This window comes from Mauremys mutica, chromosome 12 (assembly GCF_020497125.1).
Source record: "Mauremys mutica isolate MM-2020 ecotype Southern chromosome 12, ASM2049712v1, whole genome shotgun sequence".
Classification (NCBI taxonomy): domain Eukaryota; kingdom Metazoa; phylum Chordata; order Testudines; family Geoemydidae; genus Mauremys; species Mauremys mutica.
Genome location: NC_059083.1, coordinates 80,119,581 through 80,141,418, shown reverse-complemented (window position 1 = coordinate 80,141,418; position 21,838 = coordinate 80,119,581). Strand labels below are relative to the sequence as shown.

General features: G+C 50.4%; 2 protein-coding genes across 2 annotated transcripts in view; one reads left to right on the top strand and one right to left on the bottom strand.

Moving 5' to 3' along the window:
- The window catches only part of NPLOC4 (NPL4 homolog, ubiquitin recognition factor), a 42,356-nt gene extending 30,090 nt beyond the window's left edge, over positions 1-12,266 (bottom strand). Inside the window, exons 1-5 of the mRNA XM_044982403.1 lie at positions 12,123-12,266; positions 8,320-8,400; positions 4,880-4,992; positions 2,806-2,988; positions 30-78 (exon numbers count right to left, since the gene is read on the bottom strand). Of these exons, the coding sequence (XP_044838338.1) occupies positions 30-78; positions 2,806-2,988; positions 4,880-4,992; positions 8,320-8,400; positions 12,123-12,137 (441 nt within the window). The 5' untranslated portion in view covers positions 12,138-12,266. The remainder of the gene's footprint in view (positions 1-29; positions 79-2,805; positions 2,989-4,879; positions 4,993-8,319; positions 8,401-12,122) is intronic.
- Positions 12,267-15,289: 3,023 nt separating this feature from the next.
- Positions 15,290-21,535, top strand: TSPAN10 (tetraspanin 10). The gene is made up of 3 exons (XM_044983420.1): positions 15,290-15,515; positions 18,806-19,410; positions 20,428-21,535. Exons 1-3 carry the CDS (start codon positions 15,387-15,389, stop codon positions 20,750-20,752), a joined length of 1,059 nt encoding a protein of 352 aa, XP_044839355.1. The 5' UTR covers positions 15,290-15,386; the 3' UTR covers positions 20,753-21,535.
- Positions 21,536-21,838: the final 303 nt, after the last annotated feature.

Here is a 21,838-nt window from a genome sequence, read left to right as displayed (position 1 = left end):
TGGTTAAAGTGTTGAGTTTGACTCCGTACCTCTAGTGGGACGCAATGCACACATTTACCCAAAGGGCCATGTCGACACCTGTGTGGAGAGAAAACAAAAGGTCACATTTCAAATGGGAAAGACACTCCATGCCAGACTTTATAATCTTTGTATAGTGTAGAGATCTGGAATGTTTGGCTAACCATGTGGGCCATGAGCATCCACTGGTACATTATGAGATGGACCATGGGCGAAAGGAGGGAATCAAAAATAATTTCATCTACATTGGGAGCAAGATCTTAGATCTAACCTACGAGTCTGAGGTCACAATTGTTCTTACACACATGTTCCACTGGCAGACATCTCCACTAGTTAAACACCTCTATGCGCAGGCTTCAGATTATAACCCTTGAATTTGTAGAACTCTAATTCAGGGCAGTGTTTCAAGCCAGATACGCAATGCTTTGTGGTGTGGGTGGGTGGTGGGGAGAGGCTGCATTACTTTAAAAAACCGAGGACCAACACACTCATCCTTTATCAGTTGCATAAGGATGCTCTTGGAACACACTGAAATATGCTTTTATCTAACTGATAATATCCTGCTGGGCCAAAGTTAAGACAAGGAAAAAAATCCCCTTTTGAGGTGATCTCCTTGGAAACCACAGGAGCCCTGGCAGGGCATTAAGAACTGGTCAGTACTGGTTCTTAAGAGCAAACCCCAGCAGATGAACATGGCTGTTGGCTCTCACTAGGAGGATATGGATGGGAGCCAGTGCAGCACTGCTTTTAATAAGGTTGTATGAACATTATCTCCCACATTAAAGGACCACTACAGGCTGCTAATGCACTCAGCAGAATGCCAGCCTCCCATCAGGTTTAGATTGATATGCAGCCACAAATAGAGGCACAACCCTGGCCATACATTTTTTATCATCATAAATATTTGTCATTGTGCTTCGACTCCCTGCTAAGAATACCTTTCTTCTCTTGAAAAATGTGGTCACGTTAAACCCAGGTTTTGGTTTGGGGTTTTTTTAAACCAAGAAGTGAAGAGTTTTGCCTTTCTTGTTTGAAGATTAATGTGCCATTTCCCTCATTTATCATCAGCTCGAAAAGGTTAGATAATATTTTCCATTTAAAGGCTACGCCTTTCTGATCTTCCCTTCTGCTGCAGCACTAAAGATGACAACATAACAGGGCTGGATGGGGCATTCAGGTTAAAAAAAGTCCTGCTTGTCTTTAAATCTTTTCTCAGCACCTCTGAGAAGTTACTTCACAAAGGGGGATCTAGTCCCAAGTCTGAGGGTAAGTGAAAATAGTAATTAGTGTTGGCAATTACCACCCTATATTTTCCCCAATTAATGCTATGTGACCAGCCAGGCCAAAAACAGTTTGTTAAGGTGTGTTTAGATTTAAGGCATTATTAAAATACCTTAATGTTTATTTTTATGGGAACAAATACTACATTGCTCATCCAGAGCTCCTCTCAGCCAAAACCAGGAGGCAGTATGGTCTAGCAGACAAAGCACTGGACTGGGAGTCAGGAGACCTGGGATTTACTCCCAGGTGCGACACTGGCTTGCTGAGTGACCTTGAGCAAGTCACGTCCCTCTACGTGCCTCAGTTTCCCCATCTGTAAAATGGGAATAACGGTACCTGCTTTGTAAAGCACTTTGAGATCTACTGATAAGCACTATATATAAGGGCTAGGATTATCTAAACACACTTTATAAACACGATGTCTCAACTTTCCCGTTAGCTAAACAGGTATCCTCACTTTATAGAAGGGTAAACAGAGGGCACAAGAAATTATTACAGTGACCCCGAAGGGAACTAGGCATTGTGCCCAGGAGTCCTGACTCCCAGTCCCTAAGCTAGCCGGTAAAAAACACTTCCACACACTCCTTGGACTCCTGCGGTTTTGCTGTTCTAAAAACTGATGGACCTGAGATAACAAAGTTTCCCAGCAAGTCCAAGAATGCATTCTGGAGGGGCTGCACAAACACCCCCACCCCGGCACACAGGTATCTTGTAACAAGGGATAGCTGTGGTGGCTTAATCTGAGCATGAGGGGGAACATTAGTGGGCTGGGGGAACCACCAGAGCACCTGACCAAAGGCGTACATGAACTATTTGCAACTGAGATCCTCTGTTATTCCTGTATGCCTAGGTAGCAGCCTTGGCTAAAAGGGATTTTTTCCATTTGTGGATTTCATGTGGGATCCAGACTATGCCACAGTTTATCCATGCCTGTCACCTCAACCCTGGATTAATGTAACACACACTATAGGAAATACATACAAACCATATGGAAACAGAAGCTACTGCAGAATGCAGACCGCTGCTCATTAGGCAGGTGTCACACTGGGAGCATATTCCAGAATTGTTCTGCACTCTGCACTAACTACCAGTACATTTCTAAACAGAATTCAAGGTGCTGATTCTAATCTGTATAGCTGTAAGGGGGCTGGGAACAGAGATCATCATCAGAGGCACTTCAGCTGGAGCGACCTTGCTTTAAACAGGAGGTGGCTGTCAGCAGGTCCTTCTTGGCAAAGGCCCTACAGTTTGGAATCTGTTTGCAGGCGTGGCTTGCCCGAGCCCAGATTTAACTTTCTAGGATAACAACAAAGTCTATTTTTCCTTGTGGGTATTTTAAAAAGGGGTGGGGAGCCAGCGAGCGGTGTATAGTTTAGACGGAAGGCCGGTCATTTAACACACTTACTGGTTATCAGTTTCGTACTGAACATTATTTTAAATTTTGTCAAGCACCAGGCGTGTGCTACAGAACTATAGAATCTAGTTAGAAAGCACCGTAGTATTTACAGTTGCTGGTCTCGATTCCTGTAAATCTTCCCATCCTGTTTGATTAGGTACTGGTCGATCTCATCTTCCACCACGTGAGGGACCCCCAAGGGGCGCAGCAGCCCTTGGGAGATGGAGGTGTCCATGTTCTCAGAGGAAGAGCCAGCAGGGCTCGAGGGGAAGAGGAACAACATATCACCATGCCTAGGGGGGGAGACAGAGAAAGAAGCGCTGCTTTGGAACGTGCCTAACTTCCTACATACCCAGTGGGGCAACCGGCCGTTAGGAAAGTGTCCGCGCTGTAGGTTAGGGTACAGTTCAACATACATTACCTTCAGCTCCCTTTCTTTCAGCAATAACTTGTTTGAGCGTGATTTTCACTGTATCCACCCTGAGGAACCTACGGCTTCTGTCTGAGTTACCTGCTGAAATTTCTAAGCTTCCTTACTGGCATGTAACTGCCTTCATTAATGCACATCTACCACAGCTTCCCAGGTACCAGAACCTGAAATCTGGAGACACGAGTAGTATAAATGAACTAGCACAACACTAACAACTACCTGCCAAAGCCATTTCATTAGCTAGCTAGCGCACCTGCTGTTTTGCCCATTTGCATTACCAAGTTGCAAGATGCCCTCAAACACAGGTGCTGAACTCTGCCTCTTAGCACCAGCAAAATAAAGAGGCACCTATCACCAAGAACAGAGCCCAAGAAACAGAAAGAGAACAGGATGGAAGGGGTTCAAAGGAGAGAAACAGCAGCTTCAGCAGGGCAAAGGGCTAACTAGGTTGCCTACACTTGGAGTGGGGTGTCTTCCGAAGGCGTTTTGTGCACTATTAAGGAACACAAATGAGTTAGCTTTGTTTGGTGCCCTTCCTTTTGCACCGACACCCACACTAGAAAAGGTGATGGGGGGGCTGAAAGAACATTACCACTAGTCTCTGACAAGGGAGGGCTGGAGCTCAATGGACTCCAGCAGCAATGCAGCGTGGGTGGAGGAGTGCAGAAAATAGGGAGGAGGAAAAAATGATGCAATTCCCTCTTGGCCATAGAGGAGCAAAGGAGGAGTCTGGTCCAGGCTTACTACAGTGGTGGGCAGCACTATAAAACCCTAAGCTAGGTGGCTACCATGGGCTACCACAGACAGTAACTTCTGGTAGCCCACATTTCCACAATACTGCAACCAATCCAATTTGCCTTGTCACTAGTGACAGGCCTGACACGGATGTGACAAAGTGGGGATTTTCCCTGGTTATGTTGTATGTGAGTCTTACTGTTTGGCATGAATGCTGTGGCCTCAGTTTCTCTGTGTATTGCACCAATGTCTAGGTGGTGGGATTAAGGGAGTGCGACTTTTGCGGAGGCTGCTCCAGCCGCCTTCACCGATGCTATAGCTGCCTCTTTGTAACCTGAGACCCAGGAGGGGGATGCAACCCAGGTGGCCCAGAAACTGAAACAAAGGCCGGAGGAGGAGCAATGAGCAGGGCAGGGGCCAGGCAGCTGGAAGCGAGTCAGTGTCGGCTGGCTTAGGGGGTTAGGGGGAGGACCAGAGCCCTGGCTCTGGGCTCCCTCCCCTCCCAAGATGGACTTGGCTGAAAGTCACTGATTTCTGTAATAGCAAGCTCTGTTCTACGCTGTGTTCGCATCGAGTAATGAACCTTCTGTTTTACTGGCTGGCTGAGAGTCACATGTGACTGCGGAGTTGGGGTGCAGGGCCCTCTGGCTTCCCCAGGAGCCCTGCCCGGGCAGACTCGCTGCGGGAAGTACGGTGTGTAAGGGGATGCTGAATGCTCCAAGGTCAGACCCAGGAAGGTTGAAACTGTGTAGGCTTCTTGCCCTGGAGACAGTCTGCTCAGAGAGAGGAGGCTCCCCCCAGAGTCCTGACTGGCTTCATGTGGAGTAGTTCCAGAGCATTGACCCGGCGACTCCATGACAACGGACAATTGCAGGGAATACTGAAGCTCATAGTTTTATTCATTAGTTACCACATAGGCACAGAAGGGAGATGTTAGACAGGTTTGCCAAAAGGGGTAAGGCACATTCTCCTGTACAACGTTCTCTCTGCATCCCTGGTGGTCTCTGTCAAGAACTTACTTGATTTTCAGTAGGTGAAGGGATTTGTTCTGGGAGGCTGTGATCTCACCAGTCCTGTTTCTATTGACGTACACAGAAAAGCCATTATTCCTGAAGCCAAACTCTTTTGCAACCTAGGAAATAAGAGATGAATGAGACAATACAGAACACTTCACAGCTGTGTCCTCACTGTGCGGGAGAAAATAGGAAAGGCCTAGCAGAATTCTCTGCTAGAGATATTTTAACTGAACCCATCCTCTCGTCTCGGGTAGAGAAGATTGTCAGGGAGCTAAAAAACACAAACCCTAACAAGAAATTTACAAGAAAACAAGAGCTGACAGAAACATGGACCTCTACTGGTCATAAAGACGACAATGAAAGCAAATAAAATACATAAATAACATTTATCAGAGGGGTAGCCTCAGATGGAGATGCATCTGAAGAAGTGGGTTTTTTTACCCATGAAAGCTTATGCACAAATAAATCTGTTCATTTTATAGCAAACACTCAATGTTACATATAAAAACAACGAGGAGTCCAGTGGCACCTTAAAGACTAAGGGACCTTCACTTGGGGTGAGGAAGCGCCAGTCACTATTATCCAAACCTCCACTCTCCCATGCCAGCTTCTGCGGAATACTGCACCAAGTCACCTTCGCCCCAGCCGACCCCAAACCCCTTTCCTTCCTCACATTCATCTCTGCTCTCATTTCTCAGTCACAATTTTCCACACAATCTTCACTCTCTCCTGCTCCTTTTTTCATTTCTTTACACTGTTGGCCATGTGCCTTTCTTTATGCTGGACTTTACGCTTGCAAAAGCCTCTTCCTTCAGACTACCAGACAGCTTCCCTTTCATCCTTTAAGTGCCTCAATTAAAACCTACTTTCTCTTAAGCTTGCAATGCTGACTTCAGTTAAATAGCATCTCTGCCCATTTATACATCTGATCTTTTAAGAGCTAGTCAATTTAAAAGCTGAGTTAGAAGTAGCTTCAGGTGCTGTACCTGCTCCCCTGAGTCCCTATGCAATTTCTGTAGCTTCATTTTTTTTTATATATAAAAAGTATTTCTCCCCCATTGCTTGTGTCAAACCCACAGACAGAGGAAATGGACTACACACAAACAACAAAGAGTCCGCTGGCACCTTAAAGACAAACAGATTTATTTGGGCATAAGCTTTCGTGGGTAAAAACCCCACTTCTTCAGATGGGCTACACATGGGACACAGTCAAGTGCATGATACACAAAGTGCTGGCAAGCACACACAGTAAAATGGAAAACCTCTCAGTTATAGTGAACTGAGGTGTGAATTTTAGCAAAAGAGGGTCAGTTATTCAGAGGAATGCGATTTCTAAATGGTCTTTAACTCGTCTGAGGTGAACAATCAGCTCCTCAGGTCAGAGACCTCGTCTATTATGGAGGAAGCAAATTCTACAGCTAGGAAACAAAATTACAGGTTTTCCCAGCTTTAAAGTTCTAACCTGAAGATAGACGGCCTACTCAGTCGGCCCTTGCTGCGTGAAGCAGAGGAATTCCCATACTATCATGTTCAGTAACCTGGCCTGGGATATATGGTGTTATGTGCTCTGAAAGATGGAGTGCCAGGACAATTAAGTGCCTTATGGCATAACATTTTGAAATTAATACGGCATTTGTGCAGGATCAACTAAGAGGAGCTCACAGGACAGGAAGGAGTAAAGCCCTGGTTTATAAACCATAGCCTCAATAATTAGCAAATGCTACAAAGAAAGTTATGACAAATACAGTGAAAAGGAGATTTGTGTTTTGAGCGAGATATGTTTGAAAGTTCTTCCAATAAGCAGGTACTCCTTTAACAGAATTCTGCCTGTCCCTCATCTTCAGTCTATACAAGCTTTTCTTAAAATGTCAAGTAAAAGATTACATTTAATCAAACAGAAAAAGCTATAAGCTGATGTTTAAATTACAGCTGTCTAGTTAGATGTAACACTCATATATATTGGCATTTGAGTAGTAAAACCTAAACCCGTTAAGATTCAAGAAGCCTAGTCAATGATGTATTACAGCCTGTAATGTCTCTCTTAGAATAAATCCTGTATCAGAAAGAAAAACAAGAGTATTTCCCCACAGCACAAATCTCAGAATGCTTAGTTCATCCTCCCTAGCAAGGTAAAGTGAAATCCAGGCAGTTTGGAGGGAAGGATTAAGAACACAATAAAACAAGATATTCCTCTTGCTAACAGAAAAGCACTGAGCTTAAAGATTCCATGCTACTCCCAAGGTCCCAGGAGATGGAGAGGAGAAAAAAGATTGTAGGAGAAATGCAAAATATCTGAGATTCTTGCTCCCTCTAAACAATGAATTTGAGACACTAACCATCAGATGACCAACTGACATCCGATATAAAATTAACAATATGTGCTCCTCACATTTCCAATTATGGAATTAGTTCCCCCAGCAATCTGGTCCTTAACGACCACATGCGGATCTCAAAGTTGCTCAATATCTTTCCTTAACCTCCAAAACTATTTGGAAGAGCCCCTGTGACATTCAAAGAACACTGCAACAGAAAACACAAAACAGTACTCAAGGAGCAAAGTAAACAGCTAACAGATCATTTCCACTCAAATTATGTTTAGGAAGGTCAATCACTTGTGGCAGATATTGAATATTTCCCATTTAATGCTCCCCCACAATCCCATTATTTATAGTATTTAACATAATGTTGTGTGTATACATTGTAGTTCTTTCCTCTCAGCCTCCTACTCAGGTCTCTGATTCATTCAGTGACATTGAATCAGGGCTGATGTTGGTGACATGACTGAAAGTATCAAGGTGGAAAAGGAATCAGATTAACTCCCTCTGCACACACTGTTAGCAACAAGAGGAATGGAATGGGAAAGCATTTCAGTTTAATGCAGTTTTGATAAAATGTTATCGTATTTCCCTGTATTAATTCCTGTACAGATGTACAGACCAACCAATATACAGTCCAACCCATTTTAAAAACAAATCATGTCTCATCACCCAAAGTAACAGTTTCCAAACAGTGGAGCATAACTGATTTTTCAAGCAACCATATCTTAAACACCTTCTCAGTCACTGCCTTATCAGAATGTGAAAACAACAAAGAAAATGACACCAGAGAAAGCTGTGGCAGAGAGGTTGAATTTGTTTGAATAAATTAGGAGGAAGGTGTCAAAACCGAGTTTATAACAGAAAGCCAGTTTCACTTTAATTGTGGAGAGATTGTTCTGACTAATGCATGCTGATCCACACAACAACCAGCAGGCTATCCTGTTTAGGTTGAGCATATATCATTCATTCAAGAAAGTCTCTGTGTATACACCCAGTAAGCTAAGTAGTTCCCAAAAGCACAGCCATCTAGAGTGGCTAAATTCTGGGCAGCCAGAGCACTCTCCTAGCCCAGAAGAGAGCAGGGAAGCCGGCAGATAAGTGATGAAATGCTGAAAGCCAGGATACCTTTTTTAGAAACGTTGCAACTGTTTCTCGTTTTGCTGCCGTGATGCGCTTCACCCCCTCCGGTGACTGGACCCGGATTATCTGCGGAGAATTAAAAGGTATACCAGGTCACACAACAAAGCAATACCTCGGCCTGTCCTGGTTTTGCTTCTGAGCAATAGAAGTTCCCCACTTTTGAAGACATGAAACAAAGCGAGTATCATCACAACCTCTCACCCTGACCACACCCTTTTCCCATGACTGAAGTCATTCTTAGTAATTGCTGGATACATTACTCTGAGATGTGAGGTATTCTTACAAACAGATTTAAAAGGTCAATAATGGCATTGAGCTTATTTTTCTGATGAAACTTCTGGATTTAGACATGAAGCAAAACATGCAGCATTATTAGAGGATAACGCAAAGCTTTTATGAGCGCAGTTTAGTCAATCCCCCAATTTCCTTTACAGAGGAACTGGGCTAACTTGCAGTATTAAGGGTCATCTTCAGTTTTATTTCATTACAACAACATTACTGACAGTTGGCATCTATCTCCAATAAACAGAATAAGAGAATTAAGTCATTGAGGCACAAGGCATTACTGGGGGACGTTAACAGAATTTCCATTGCAAACCTCCATTTGAGATGGGAGAGATGAGTAAAGCCACCTGCTTTTGGGAAAAGGGGCCACAGGGAATTGTTCCCATAAAGGCAGGCTTGGCTGTGGATCAGTGGCACAACCATCCGTATGTCTTACACTTCTCAGGAGTGTGAAAGTGACTAAGCTCAGCCAGCACCTCAGAGCTGCTGCAAGCCCAGAGTACAAAGCAGCAGGGGCATATGCAGTGAAGAGCCAGGCTGCAGAGAGTGCTCTTACAAATACCAATCTGCCAATGTGAAGCACAGCAGGGCAGAGCTTGACATGTGACAGCAAGAGGCTGCCAGAGTGCTCCAGAATGCCCTTCTTCAAAGTTATTTTCTCACGTATCACCGCTCCGATGTTGTGTGTGTGAATACATGGAACATGCTAGAAACAGGAAACATTTGTAACAGAGTACTCTTTTGCTTGAGTGCAAGTTGCTGCACTCTCTCTTCCCCCAGAAAAGTGTGCACAACACAGGTGAGGTACAGATTCATTAATACTATATTTCAGGGTGCACCTTAATGACTATGGGATAACCCCACCTTGCTTTGATTTTTCAAACATACATTGCGTTTCCGGCTTGGAAAGCCTACTTACATTTAATCAGCCTAAGAATGCCAAAACAAGACTCTAAAGATATTTTTAAATGTTCAAGCTTCTCCCACTTGTGGGCTTACTAAGAATATTTGATGGGCTAATGGGACCCAGGCTGTTGAACACCCTGAAGCATTCTCTCTGCCAGTGGCTAAGAGGATGATGTCGCCACACAATTCCCAGGTGGCACTGGAGCTAGCCAGAGATCAGAACAGACAATTGAATATTTAACCACCTGGCACTAGCATGGCAGCATAGAGCTATACCACTGGGTCCTAACTCGAACCTTTTCTACAGCAATATATGACCAATCAGCTGTGTACCTTATTTTGGTGCGTTCAATTCAGGACAGCGTTTCAGACAAGATCTCCAGCATCAATGCCACAGTAACTAACATGAAGTGTGTGGGTGAGAAAAGGAATACTTTGCCATAACCCAGTTAAAAACGCATGTTCTCTACTGCTCAGGTGATCCAAGAAAATGCTAAAAGGAAGGTAATATCAGTAACGTCCAGATATTGAGAGGAAGGCAGATGCCAGTTGCTGCATCACCATAGATGCCCCCAAGAACACACACACGAGGTCTAATACGATCTATTTCCTGGATGATGTCACTGTTGGCCAAAGTTTTGCCTACAAGAGTAGCATAGATGCTTGTGATTTTGGAAGTCAATGGAGACACTTGGTTTTCAACAGCAGGGCTTGCCTGGCAGCGTTAGAAAGAAAAATCTAAATACAAACCCTTTTTGTTGCAAGGTTCCAGAATTTTTCAAACACTTTCAATAACTTTTTGTTTTGTCAGTTTCTACACCCAGTTCTCCCTCCACTGGCAAGAGGGTGACTAACGGGGAAGAACACACCAGAGACCAATGACCAACTGGGCATCAGCATGCAACAAATGAAATCAATTGATTTAGCAGCCTAACAACTGGCAAATTACAGGCCTATTGAGATAGACCTTTACAAAGAGTAAAGGAATTGAGTTTATATGCAGTTCCAGTTAAACTAGTATCTAGCATGGCTGATCAACTCATGTGGATGAAGCCAAACCGCATTCAGAGAACAGCATTCTAGCCTAAATTTTGGCTAAAGCAGGGATCAGCAACCTTTGGCACGTGGCCCATCAGGGTAATCTGCTGGCGGGCTGGGACGGTTTGTTTACCTGCAGCGTCCACAGGTTCCACCGATCGCAGCTCTCACTGGCCGCGGTTCGCCACTCCAGGCCAATGGGGGCTGTGGGAAGCGCCACTTCCTGCAGCCCCCATTGGTCTGGAACAGCGAACTGTGGCCAGTGGGAGCTGTGATCTGCCAAACCTGCGGATGCTGCTGGTAAACAAACTGCTTCGGCCTGCCAGCGAATTTCCCTGATGGGCTGCATGCCAAAGGTTGCCAATCCCTGGGCTAAAGCCAGAAGGTGGCTTTCGAACAGAGTTATAAAATGGTTCTGCATCCATCCAAAGGGGCCTTTGACTTGGAGGACTTTGGGGAATTTTCCCACTGCCACTCCTGGACACCAGTAATTTTCATTTCAATGTCATCTAGCCCTACTCTAGACAACATGGTGGTAAACATACTGGCAGTTGGTCCAACATTAGTGCTCCGCACACTGCTAGAACCGGTGCAGCAGTACTGGTGAGAGAGTTTTAAGGAAAAGTTCAGAGTACACAAAGGTTTAGGCACTATCCACACTGAGATCACAACTGTGCTATGAACAACCTTTGCACATGGTTGTCAATAGCAGTTTCCCTCCATAGTGCAGATACAGACTATGACAGAACATGTCTGTTGTATGTGCCGGATGGAGATTTAGTGGGGGAAAGAGGAAGGTTACATTTAGTCTGATTTTTAATAAGCCTATCAAGCGCTCCAGGCACACATGCAGACCATTTCATAGGGAAGATGTATTTTAATGTTTCCAGTGGATACTGTCCTCCTTCCCCCAGCCCCATGGAACCAATACTTTGATATACACACTGCCATCCACTAACATCTCAAGCTCAACTCCCACCCCAAAACTTAAAAGCCTGGGCGGGGGGGGGGGAGGACGGGGGGAAGTCTTCAAATGGGCCCTAAAGGTTAAAAAAAAGTTAGGCTCTGCTAGAGCCGGGTTTGAGGAAAATGGGAAGACGGTGAGAACTCCAAGATCTCTATGGAGACCCTCTCTGGTGGGAAAAACATGGACTTGTTGCTTCGGGGTGGGAGGGTTTCTGAGTCTTTTGGGAAGGCTGAAGGGTCTCACTCGACTGCCTCTGCTGGGGGGAGCAGCCGGACGGATTCCCGAGGAGATGCCCTTTCCCGGGGAGGGGGGCTGCCTCTCCTGGCAGCTGGGGGCCCCTCCCTGGGCGTTCGGGGCGTTCCGCGGTTCCCGTTCGGGGGGTGGGGTACGGTGCGGGCCCGGTTTGGTTCGGGGTCGGGCCCAGGGAAGGGAGCGGGGCTCGGGGGCCCTGCCCGGCGGGGAGCTGGATTCCCGGGGCCGGGCTCTGCCGGGGCCCCGCCCCGCCCCGCTGCCCCAGGGACCGGGCCCGCGTCAGCCGCAGGGGTCCCGGGGCCGGGCCGATCTGCTGCCTCATCCCCCGGCCCCAACTCACGATCGTCTCCGCCATGGCGCTGCCGGCCCCGCCCGGCCTCCCCCGCCTGCTCCCGGGACCGGTTCCCGAGCGGCCGCCGAGTCCCCCGGCTCCGGCCTCCAGCTCCCCCGCTCCGCGTGCGCGGCGTCACCGGCCCCGCGGCCGCCAACCCCGACAACAAGGTTCCGGGCAGGAACCGTTCCCCCCCTCCCGCCGGGTCCCTGCGGGGCGCCGCAACCCGCCCACAGATCCTCCCACATCACCCTCTAGTCCCGCCCCATAGCCCCTACCCCGGTGGCGCCCCATAACCCCTCCGGGTACCCCACAGAACCCCTCTCCCGGTCCCACCCCATAACCCCTCCGGGTACCCCACAGAACCCCTCTCCCGGTCCCACCCCATAACCCCTCCCCGGGTACCCCACAGAACCCCCTCTCCCGGTCCCACCCCATAACCCCTCCCCGGGTACCCCACAGAACCCCTCCCTGGGGTACCCCACAGAACCCCTCTCCCGGTCCCTCCCCATAACCCCTCCGGGTACCCCACAGAACCCCTCCCTGGGGTACCCCACAGAACCCCTCTCCCGGTCCCTCCCCATAACCCCTCCGGGTACCCCATAGAACCCCTCTCCTGGTCCCACCCCATAACCCCTCCCCGGGTACCCCACAGAACCCATCCCCCGGTCCCTCCCCATAACCCCTCCGGGTACCCCACAGAACCCCTCTCCTGGTCCCACCCCATAACCCCTCCCCGGGTACCCCACAGAACCCGTCCCCCGGTCCCTCCCCATAACCCCTCCAGGTACCCCACAGAACCCCCCCGGTCCCACCCCATAACCACTCCCCGGGTACCCACAGAATCCCTCTGTGTCCAGCCTGCAGGATAAAATCATTTGTGCCACAAAATCAGCCAGTAATGAGACCAAGTCATGATGTTATGTCACTACTGCATCACAGTGCTCGACATAACCTCTGGCTTCTTTCATCCCCCTGCAAGCGCATGGGAACTGGGCCTGTGCCATAACTATGAGGATGGGTGGGGAGCTTGTTGAGAATTATCCCTGCTTCTGACCCCTAGTGGTGCTGATGGGGCAGCCCAGCTGTGTACTGGCCCAGCAAAGATGCCACTACTGAGTCTGGGTCCTGGACCGGAGGGGCCCCAGTCCAGCTCCCTGTGAACTGTCATTCTCTGCTCTGGATGGGGAGGAGGTGAAAAGCAGGGAGGATGTCAGTCATCACCTCCCTCTCCAAGGACCTCCAGCAGCGATCTGCTGAAGTGACTGAAGTGTTCATTCAGCACCCGTCAATTCTCCTGTTAGCGGGTGCACAAAGGGGCCTGCTGGAGGAGTGCAGGAATTGCGTATTAGAAGGAGCAATCCAGGATTGTTCTACAGGACTGGGCCAGGTTAGATACAGGGTAACATTTTCAAAGGTGTCCAAGTGACTGGGGAACCTAACTCTCATTCTCAAAAGGAACTTAAGCCATGTCTACACAACAGCCGCTACAGCTACGATGCTGCTGCGTGCCGCTGTAGTGCCATAGTGTAGACGTTCCTACATCAGTGGAAGGGGGTTTTCGGTCTATGTAGATAATGAGGTATCAAGAGGTGGTAGCTAGGTCAATGGAAGAATTATTCCTTCAACCTAGCCGCATCTACGCCGGGGCTAGGTCGACCTAACTATGACACTCGAGAGAAATTTCCTTTTACAGCCCTGAGCGATGTAGATAGGCCTGGTCTGTTAAAAATTAGATCAACCTAAGTGCCCTCAACTCGCAATGAGCTCTAAGCGCTCAGGTGTCTATGGCACTTGAAAACGGGACAAAAGCCAGGTCTAGCCTACTCCCGCCACCGATATAGTGATGTGGGTCGGGGTGGGGAAGAGATGTGATCCCTGAGTGACAGAGCTGGGTTGGCAAAAGCCCCTCATGTAGGGGCTGGAATACGCTAGACCAGCGGTTGGCAACCGGTGGCTCACGGCTCGCCAGGGTAAGCACCCTGGCGGGCCGGCCCGGTGCCGCGTCGGCAAGTTCGGCCGATCACGGCTCCCACTGGCCGTGGTTTGCGGTCCCAGGCCAATGTGGGAGGCAGGAAGCCGCGGCCAGAACATCCCTCGGCTCGCGCCGCTTCCTGCCTCCCGCATTGGCCTGGGACCGCGAACCGCGGCCAGTGGGAGCCGCGATCGGCTGAACTTGCCGACGCGGCAGATAAACAAACCGGGCTGGCCCGCCAGGGTGCTTACCCTGGCGAGCCTCGAGCCACCGGTTGCCGACCCCTGCGCTAGACCAAGTACAAAAATGCAGCTTTGTGGATATAAACAGCACGCACATGCGGAACGTTTTGCTGCTATACTATACAGGTAGAGCTACCCTGGCAAATCATTCCTAAGGTAGAACTGGCTTTAAATTCCTAAGTCACTTAGGCACCTTTGAAAATTTGACCCCAAGGCTGGGATTTTTTAAAGTGTCTAAGGGAATGAGGTGCCTAAATCTCATTAACTTTCAATGAGAGTTGGGTGCCCAATGGCTCTTTGTGCCTTTGAAAATCTCCTTATAAGTCACTTTTGGAAATTGGATGGAGGCTCCTAAGTCACACAGGCTCATGTCCTTCAAGGTATTTAGGGAGTCAACGCCCACTGATTTCCTTAGGTGTGTTTGAAAATGGCACCCATGACCGCTAAAGAAATGCAAAGAAAGCACCTGCTTTCACAGGGCCAAATGGCTGAAAGTGATGTCAGTGGGAGCAGGGGTCAGCTCTCAGCCTGCTTCTGTTCCCTGGGGATAGTTAATCTGACATCACTGCATACCTGCAACTGCTGCAGGTAAACCCCAGGCCAGAGTAATAAAGCTCCAATTGCCTCCAGGGGAAGGACACAGCTAGAGAAAGGATGTTACAAAAAAAATAAAATAAACTACAACCAGCCAAATGACAATAAGGAAGGATGTGGGGGATCTCTCGAGAACCCTGTTCTTAGTAATTACCTGCCACTTACAGCCCTAACATGGTCACTTCATTTCTTTTTGCAGTCATTTAATCAAATAACCTTGAAGTATGCACAGCTATGTGGCAAGACGGCTTCTTAGAAGCTCAAGAACTGGTATACTCAGGGCATGCAAGTCAGCATGGGCCTCTTTAATTGCAGGGGCTACTTAAGCCATGAAATGTGACTTCTCACATGATAGGAGCCTGACCGAAGTGTCTGCCCAGCCCCAGAGCTCGGACTACGCTGCTCACAGCGCCTCGCCTGTGGATCCTTCTGCCTGCTAAAGCAGGGGACGCCCGCAGCAGGATGGCATCTGGACATGGCCCAGCAAGCACAGGAGAGAAGCTCTTCATGATTGTCACCCCCTTTGCTACACGGTTTTCCTTCAAGAAGGTGAAGGTGGAAGAAGATGAGAGGAGCCCGTTGTTACCACAGGTAAATGCTGAGTTTGTGTTACACGCTGGCTTTGTGCTTCTCTTTGGAGTATGTGGGGGTCAGGCTCTGTGACTCAGCTTAACTGCAAACCCGGAACTGATTTCAGGGCTCTTAGGAGCTCCTGAAAATAAAAGACTCCAGTGTTCTTCGGGGAGCTGGGGGGAGATGAAATCCCTTGGCCCTAAGCTCTGTTCTTCGTCAGGGAGGGGCACACCTGGAGCATCTCCACTGAAGTCAAGAGCCACTCCTGACTTATGCTGATGAGCCGGATTCTTGCCCTGGCTTAAATCGCTACGGTTACAACATATTCCCAAAGTCATTCGCTCCCTTCACCCCCGCAGTTCTGCTCTCCATCTGCTGTGTGCTTCCCTTCCTGTGCCTGCCACTAACGCTAATCATGGCTGGCATCAGGTTGAGCAAACTAAGGTGGACCTGGAGGCCTGGTTTGCCATGGGGTATCATGAGGCTGGGTTCAGATTTCTGTCTCCAGCACCTGGGCTGGAATCAGCTGCCTACCCCTCTTCTGATGGCGGCACAGGGGTCCTCCTCCCAGCATCTGTCTGTCACTCAAACCCTTCCGCTGGGCTCCCCAGTGAGTTGTCATGACACAGAGCCCCCTTGGTGGTTCACTACTCTGTCAGCAAGTCCTAGCAGGCCTGACAAACTCGCCACACCCAACACTCTGCTGTCATGGTGCTTACCCAAACAGCGATGTAAGGGATCAAAGGCTGGCCGATGGCACTAGCATCGTAGTGAACTGTCTGTGCTGACACTGTACAGGGAAGCGTGTGTCTGTACGGAAAGAATGTTTTCACATCTGGAACAAGGCAGAATGGACAAACAGCTGTTCTGCCAGGCAAAGAAAGTGACATTTGCATATTAAGTCAGGTTGGGAGGGGATGTGAAACTGACATGGCAGAGCCGACTGGAGTGTGAACGCCAGGGGCCATCCTGACTGTGGGAACAAAGACAATAAACGTCGGGCTATATAAGGAGATGCAAAGGAACATTTTGTTCTCCATTTTCTGGGGAAACCCCTTGGAGGGCGTGGGGAAATCAGGACAGCCTGGATCCTGGTATGACTGAAAATTGGCAGCTCGATCAAAGAGGGAATCCTGGGAAGAAGCCCCCCGGACTGACTAGGAAAGGGAGCCACTAATCAGTTTGTTGTCTTTGTAACCATCCTCTTTCCACTGTCCGGGCCCGACCCGCACGTGACTTGGTCAGTCTCAGCTCTTTGTTCACAAACACGTATTTGCTTTAGATCACCGTGCGAAGTTATTACAAAGGCCCTGATCCTTGTAGCCCCCCGGCTGTGTGTACGCTGTCTCTTCAGGGACAGCGGCCTTGGTAGTCACTGTGAGTGCCCAGTGCCAGGGCTGGACACTGTGGCGAGAGGCTTCTGTGGCATTTGGGGACTGGGAGAGCTTCCAGGCAGATTGTCAGGGAGGCAAACAGGCTGGGGGGCTGACCCCCAGTTTAGCACCAGCAGGTCTCTCCCTTGCTCAGGCAGGGGGGTAACAAGGTGACCCACCGTCCTTGCGGCCCGAGGGAGCGGCTAGTGAATGGGGGAGCTTGGAAGGGAAGGCCAGAAGGGAACAAAGCAGGGCACTGTTTTGCTCTGTCCTATCACTCGGAGTTTGACTGGGGAAGATAGTATCACCAATGTAAGCAATGACTCACTCATGCTTGAGTAAAACCAATAGATCAGAGCAAAGTAAAGCAAAGCCACTGTACACTGTGCCCCCCACAGGCCTCTGGGGCTATCTACGGCTTCCTCTTTGGCATTTTAAAATGGGCTTTGTATTAACAAACAGTATAAGGCAGTAACGGCCTCGTGCAGCCTTGATCAATGCAAACCGGGAGAACCACCGCCCTCCTTCTGGTAATAGAGCAATGACTGGAGCCCAGGCATCAGGGAATGGCCTCTTCTCTTAGCCGTACTGCAGCCCAGTCCTGGCCCGGACCCCGCAGAGCCAGGCCCTGCACAAACACCGGACAAAAAGTGCCCCCCCCCCTCGCCACCCCTCTTCGCAGCTCTGGAATCTCTCTTGCCACAGCTGCTCTTTCAGTTCAAGGTCTTTCCCCTGCACGCCCCACCGGTTTCTGCTGCAGCTAAGGAGCCTGGCTCCTTGTTTGCTCATGGCAGCAAGGGCTCCCTGCCACTGCTCCCCCAGTTCTAGCAACAGAGGTGAACCGCTGGTGCAAAACCAGACGGGCGCACTCACGGCTTTGGCGAGAATGGCCAGCGTTGGACACGTTTCCTTCTGGGGACTTTGAAAACACCAGCCCTCCCCTCAACCATAAAACTTGCAGGACATTTGTCCCTGGTCCCCTCCCCTTTGCTAACTACCCCATACCCGGGCCAGCTGTTGGCCCTATGCAGGATTGCCAACCTCAAATGTTCAAAAATCAGGAGATTGGCTTTAAAGTCAGGAGATGATGTAAAAATAATAGCTGTGGTGTTCTGTTATTGGCCTTCTGCTTTCGGAGCCTTTCGGGTGCACTGGGGTCCCATTGGGAAGTTTTCTGCACAGCCAGGAGGGCTAGAAACTTACTTTTCCTTTAAAGAATGAAGGCTGGAATCATCACATATCCACTTAACTCCAGGAGCTGGGGCTTTAAGGAAACAAAAATTATCATGAGATTCATGGCAAAATCATGAGAGTTAGCAACACTGCAAGTATGTTACAGCTTGCTGTGCCCAGGGACTCCTCACTCTTTCGACACACAAGTTGGTATTTGAGAGCTTTGAAGTGAAGTGTTAGCTTCATTTCACGCAGTATCTTGCACAATGGCTGCAGATTAGCTGAGAAGAGAGGCTGTTCAGGAAGCCCGGTGCAGACTGAATGGGGTGCCAGTTTTGCATGAGAAGGAATTAAATAGCTGAAGATCTAGCTAGTGCTTCTGTGACTTCGTAGAATGGCAAACCCAGACACAGTTTGCATCTCTTCTGTTCCCTGTTCTATAACAAAGGGCTTACCAGGCTAACGAAGGCCGTTTGAAACGTTCGCTTCCTTAAACAATAGTTGTGCTGGGGGAATCGATCCTTAACCCAATGCATTAAAATCCTACATAATCAGGGAGGCTGCAAAAAAACAAAGTTTTGAGGGGGTGGGGGAAGCGACAAAGTTTAAGTGCAACAGAGAAAAACTTTCGCCAAGCCTGAATCTTGTCCAAGAGCCCCAGTAGGGCAGGACTTCCCAGAAGAGAGGACAGGACATGCTTGTGCTTCTCTGCTCCTCACTGAGCCAGGAAATGATCTGTTCTTTCTCTCTCCCCCCAATCAGACACGCAGACTGGGCAAGCTGCTTTCTTCACCCAACCTCCCTGGCCCCCTGTTCTCTGCCGCTGGAGACCCAGGCGCTGGATTGCCAGAGAAGCAGCCAGGAAAATGGGATCTTCTACTGCCTCCCAGCCACAGCCTGGATTTCTGCAGCTATTGCATTAAGTACCTGACCTTCCTCTGGAACCTCTTGTTCTCTGTGCTGGGCTTGCTGATCTTGGCCTTTGGGATCTGGGGGCTCCTGGCCAAGGAGTCCCTGGTAAGGGAGCGTATAGCCCACCTGGGCTCTGACCCCATGCTCTTCTTTGTCCTGGTGGGTCTGGCTGTCAGCACCGTCTCTCTGGCAGGCTGCGTGGGAGCGCTCTACGAAAACACCTGCCTGCTGAAGTTCTTTACTGGGGGGGTCATCACTTTTGTCATCTTGGAGATTCTAGGTGGGCTCGTCCTGTATTCTCTGAGACACCAGCTCCAGGGCTCCCTGCGGAACACCATGCTGGGGGCTGTCCTAAGGTACCAGGATGACCCAGATCTGAGATTCATCATGGACGAAATTCAGATGGGCTTGCAGTGCTGCGGCGCGGAGTCCTACCAGGACTGGCAAATGAACATGTGAGTACAAAGGTTTGGGCTACAGCCACGTTGTCTGGCTCACTTGGGAGGTTGTGGAAAATCTCGAATCCATTTATCCAGGTTAGCAAAGCACCACGGCGTTCCTAGTCCAAACGCTCCTTGCATGCAGGAGAGCCAGCATCAGCTGACTCAGCTCCTGGCTCCACGCTCATGCTGCAGCGCCTGTGCAGCTTCCTAGCATGTCAGGCTGAATACAGGCAAGCGGCGTGTTACAGCCACATGCCTTCAGCCTCACTCACGCTGCATCTGGTGCAGGGTAATAAACAGTGACGCTGCCTTGCAAAGCTCGTGGAAACTTACCAGCCAAGGCACAATCTGCGCTCCCCTCCTTTCTGTTCTGGGAGCGGCCTTGCTGAGGGCGAGTCCACAAGGCATTGCAAAGCACTCCTGGGCCTGGCCTCCACAGGGCGGCTCTCCGTGTGGACGGACGCTAGAGGAAAGCTGTTGTGTTCACACGAGGAGCGAGCTGCTGAGACTGGGCCATGGGAAGATGCTGGAGCCCCAAACTTCTCCACGTTCTCCTGCAAGGGAGGCGCTTTGCTTTTTCTTCTTACAACGACCCAGTGAAACTCCAGGGCAGGGCAGCCCCGGTGCAACCTCAAGGCTCTGGGCCGTCCCGCTGTCGCTTGGCTGGCAGGTGCCTTTATCCCCTGGTGGGGTGTGGGAGCGGGGGTGGGCTGAGGAAATGACACCATTAAGCCAACCTGAGAGAGGTGCTGGCAGGTAAGGTTCCCACTCAGGTTCCAGCCGCCAGCCCCGCAACTGGAGCACAAGTCTGAAGTGAGCCTAGTGCAGCTTGGCCCGCTTAACAGAGGGGTCTCAGACTAGAACCGCTGCAGCCTGTCGTGGCCGTGGGAGATGGACCCCGAAGCTGCAGCCCAGGCTTCTCTCTGCTCGCAGTGAGCAACGCCGGCTGCTGCGGTGGTGAGCACAAAAGCACTGGGCTCCTCGAGTCACCCCCAAAGAGAGTGACGGATTCTCCTTGGTCATTCGCAGGTATTTTAACTGCAGCTCCCCCGGTGTGCAAGCCTGCGGCGTTCCCGCTTCCTGCTGTCTGAATCCCCTGGAGAACGGCACCATCACAAACTCCCAGTGTGGCTTCGGAGCCCTCGGCATGAAGGAGTTTGAGGCTCAAAGTATCATCTCCCTCGGCGGCTGCGTGCCCCAGCTGAGCCGGTGGCTTCGTGGCCACCGGGGGGTGCTGAGCGCCTACTTTGTGTTTCTGATCCTGGTTGAAGTTGGAGGCTTCTTATTGGCAACCAAGTTACTGGCAGACCTGGCATTTGTCAGAGCACGAGGGTGGCAGCCAGGGCCTTGGTGACTCGCTGCACGTGGCTGGAGGTCAAGGCGGGAACCTGGGGCAGAGCTTCAAGCTGATGTGATTGAAACGGGGGCTCAGAACTGCTCTCCAGCAGGGCACGATGGACGGGCCGGGCCCGCTGCTGAGCTCGGGTTCGCTGACGCCTTGCCCTGTGGGAAGGGCTGCTTGGTACGAGCTCCGGCGTGAATCTAAGCCGGGCTGCTTGTCTCGGCGTAACCCCCCCCCGTGGACACGCGGATTCCACTGTGAAGTGGCGCTATCATTCCAGCTGGGGTCACGTGAAAAGGGGGTGGAACCACGCCGAGAAAAGCCCCTCGTGCACTGGCAAGAGGGCGCTGGGGGGAGAGGACTTGTGTGGCACAGGCAGGGAACTCCGCTGGCCCCACTGAGCCTGCTGCAGCAGCTCCCTGGGCTGCGGGAGATCAGAGTTGAGCCCTTCGTGCCTGGCTGGAGCAGCAGGGCGTGTGCAGGAGAAACTGCCCACCTGCACCGCCCCTGCCTCTGCCTGCTGCTAGGAGCCCTCTCTCAGTCACGGAGGGGGGAACCCCAGGCCTTCAGCTGAGCGCAAGGGTTCCTGTGCCCCCACATCTCCAGCCCCTGTGTGCTGCTTCCCATCTCCCGCTTGCTGTGGGGAGGCCTTGGGGGCTGGACAGCTTTGTAGTTACCTGGCAAATAAATCTCCACCTGTTCCATGGCTGTAGAGGAGGGGAGTGACTGGGAAGGGGCCCCTCCGCAGTGAGATGCCATGCAGGGCAGCCAGGGCGAGGGAGCCCCGAGGAGTGACAATCGCTGAGTCCAACTGCTCCGCTGTTAGAAGCCGCTGCCTTGCGGGCCTAGGCCGGCCACGCCCAGCGGTGGCCATCTCGCTTCCCCTTAAGCCCACTCCTGGCCATGGGAAGTGAAGGGCCAGACTGCCCTACCCTCAGCAGGGGCGGGGAGGGAGGGGCTAGAAGCCCAGTCCAACAGCCCCCTCCACTGACTGCACTGGGCCTCAGCGAGGCCTCGCAATGAGCTGCAGCCTGCAGAACAGAGCCTTGGCCTGCTTGGCTGTGCAGCTGCCCCTTGAACGCCCAGTGCCGGCTGCCC

What these genes read in the sequence shown, in the direction of transcription:
- TSPAN10 (XM_044983420.1), top strand. Translation starts at nt 15,387, where the DNA reads ATGGCATCTGGACATGGCCCAGCAAGCACAGGAGAGAAGCTCTTCATG. An exon ending in GGAGCCCGTTGTTACCACAG is followed by an intron (nt 15,516 to 18,805) that starts GTAAATGCTGAG and finishes CCCCCCAATCAG; the next exon opens with ACACGCAGACTGGGCAAGCT. An exon ending in CAGGACTGGCAAATGAACAT is followed by an intron (nt 19,411 to 20,427) that starts GTGAGTACAAAG and finishes GGTCATTCGCAG; the next exon opens with GTATTTTAACTGCAGCTCCC.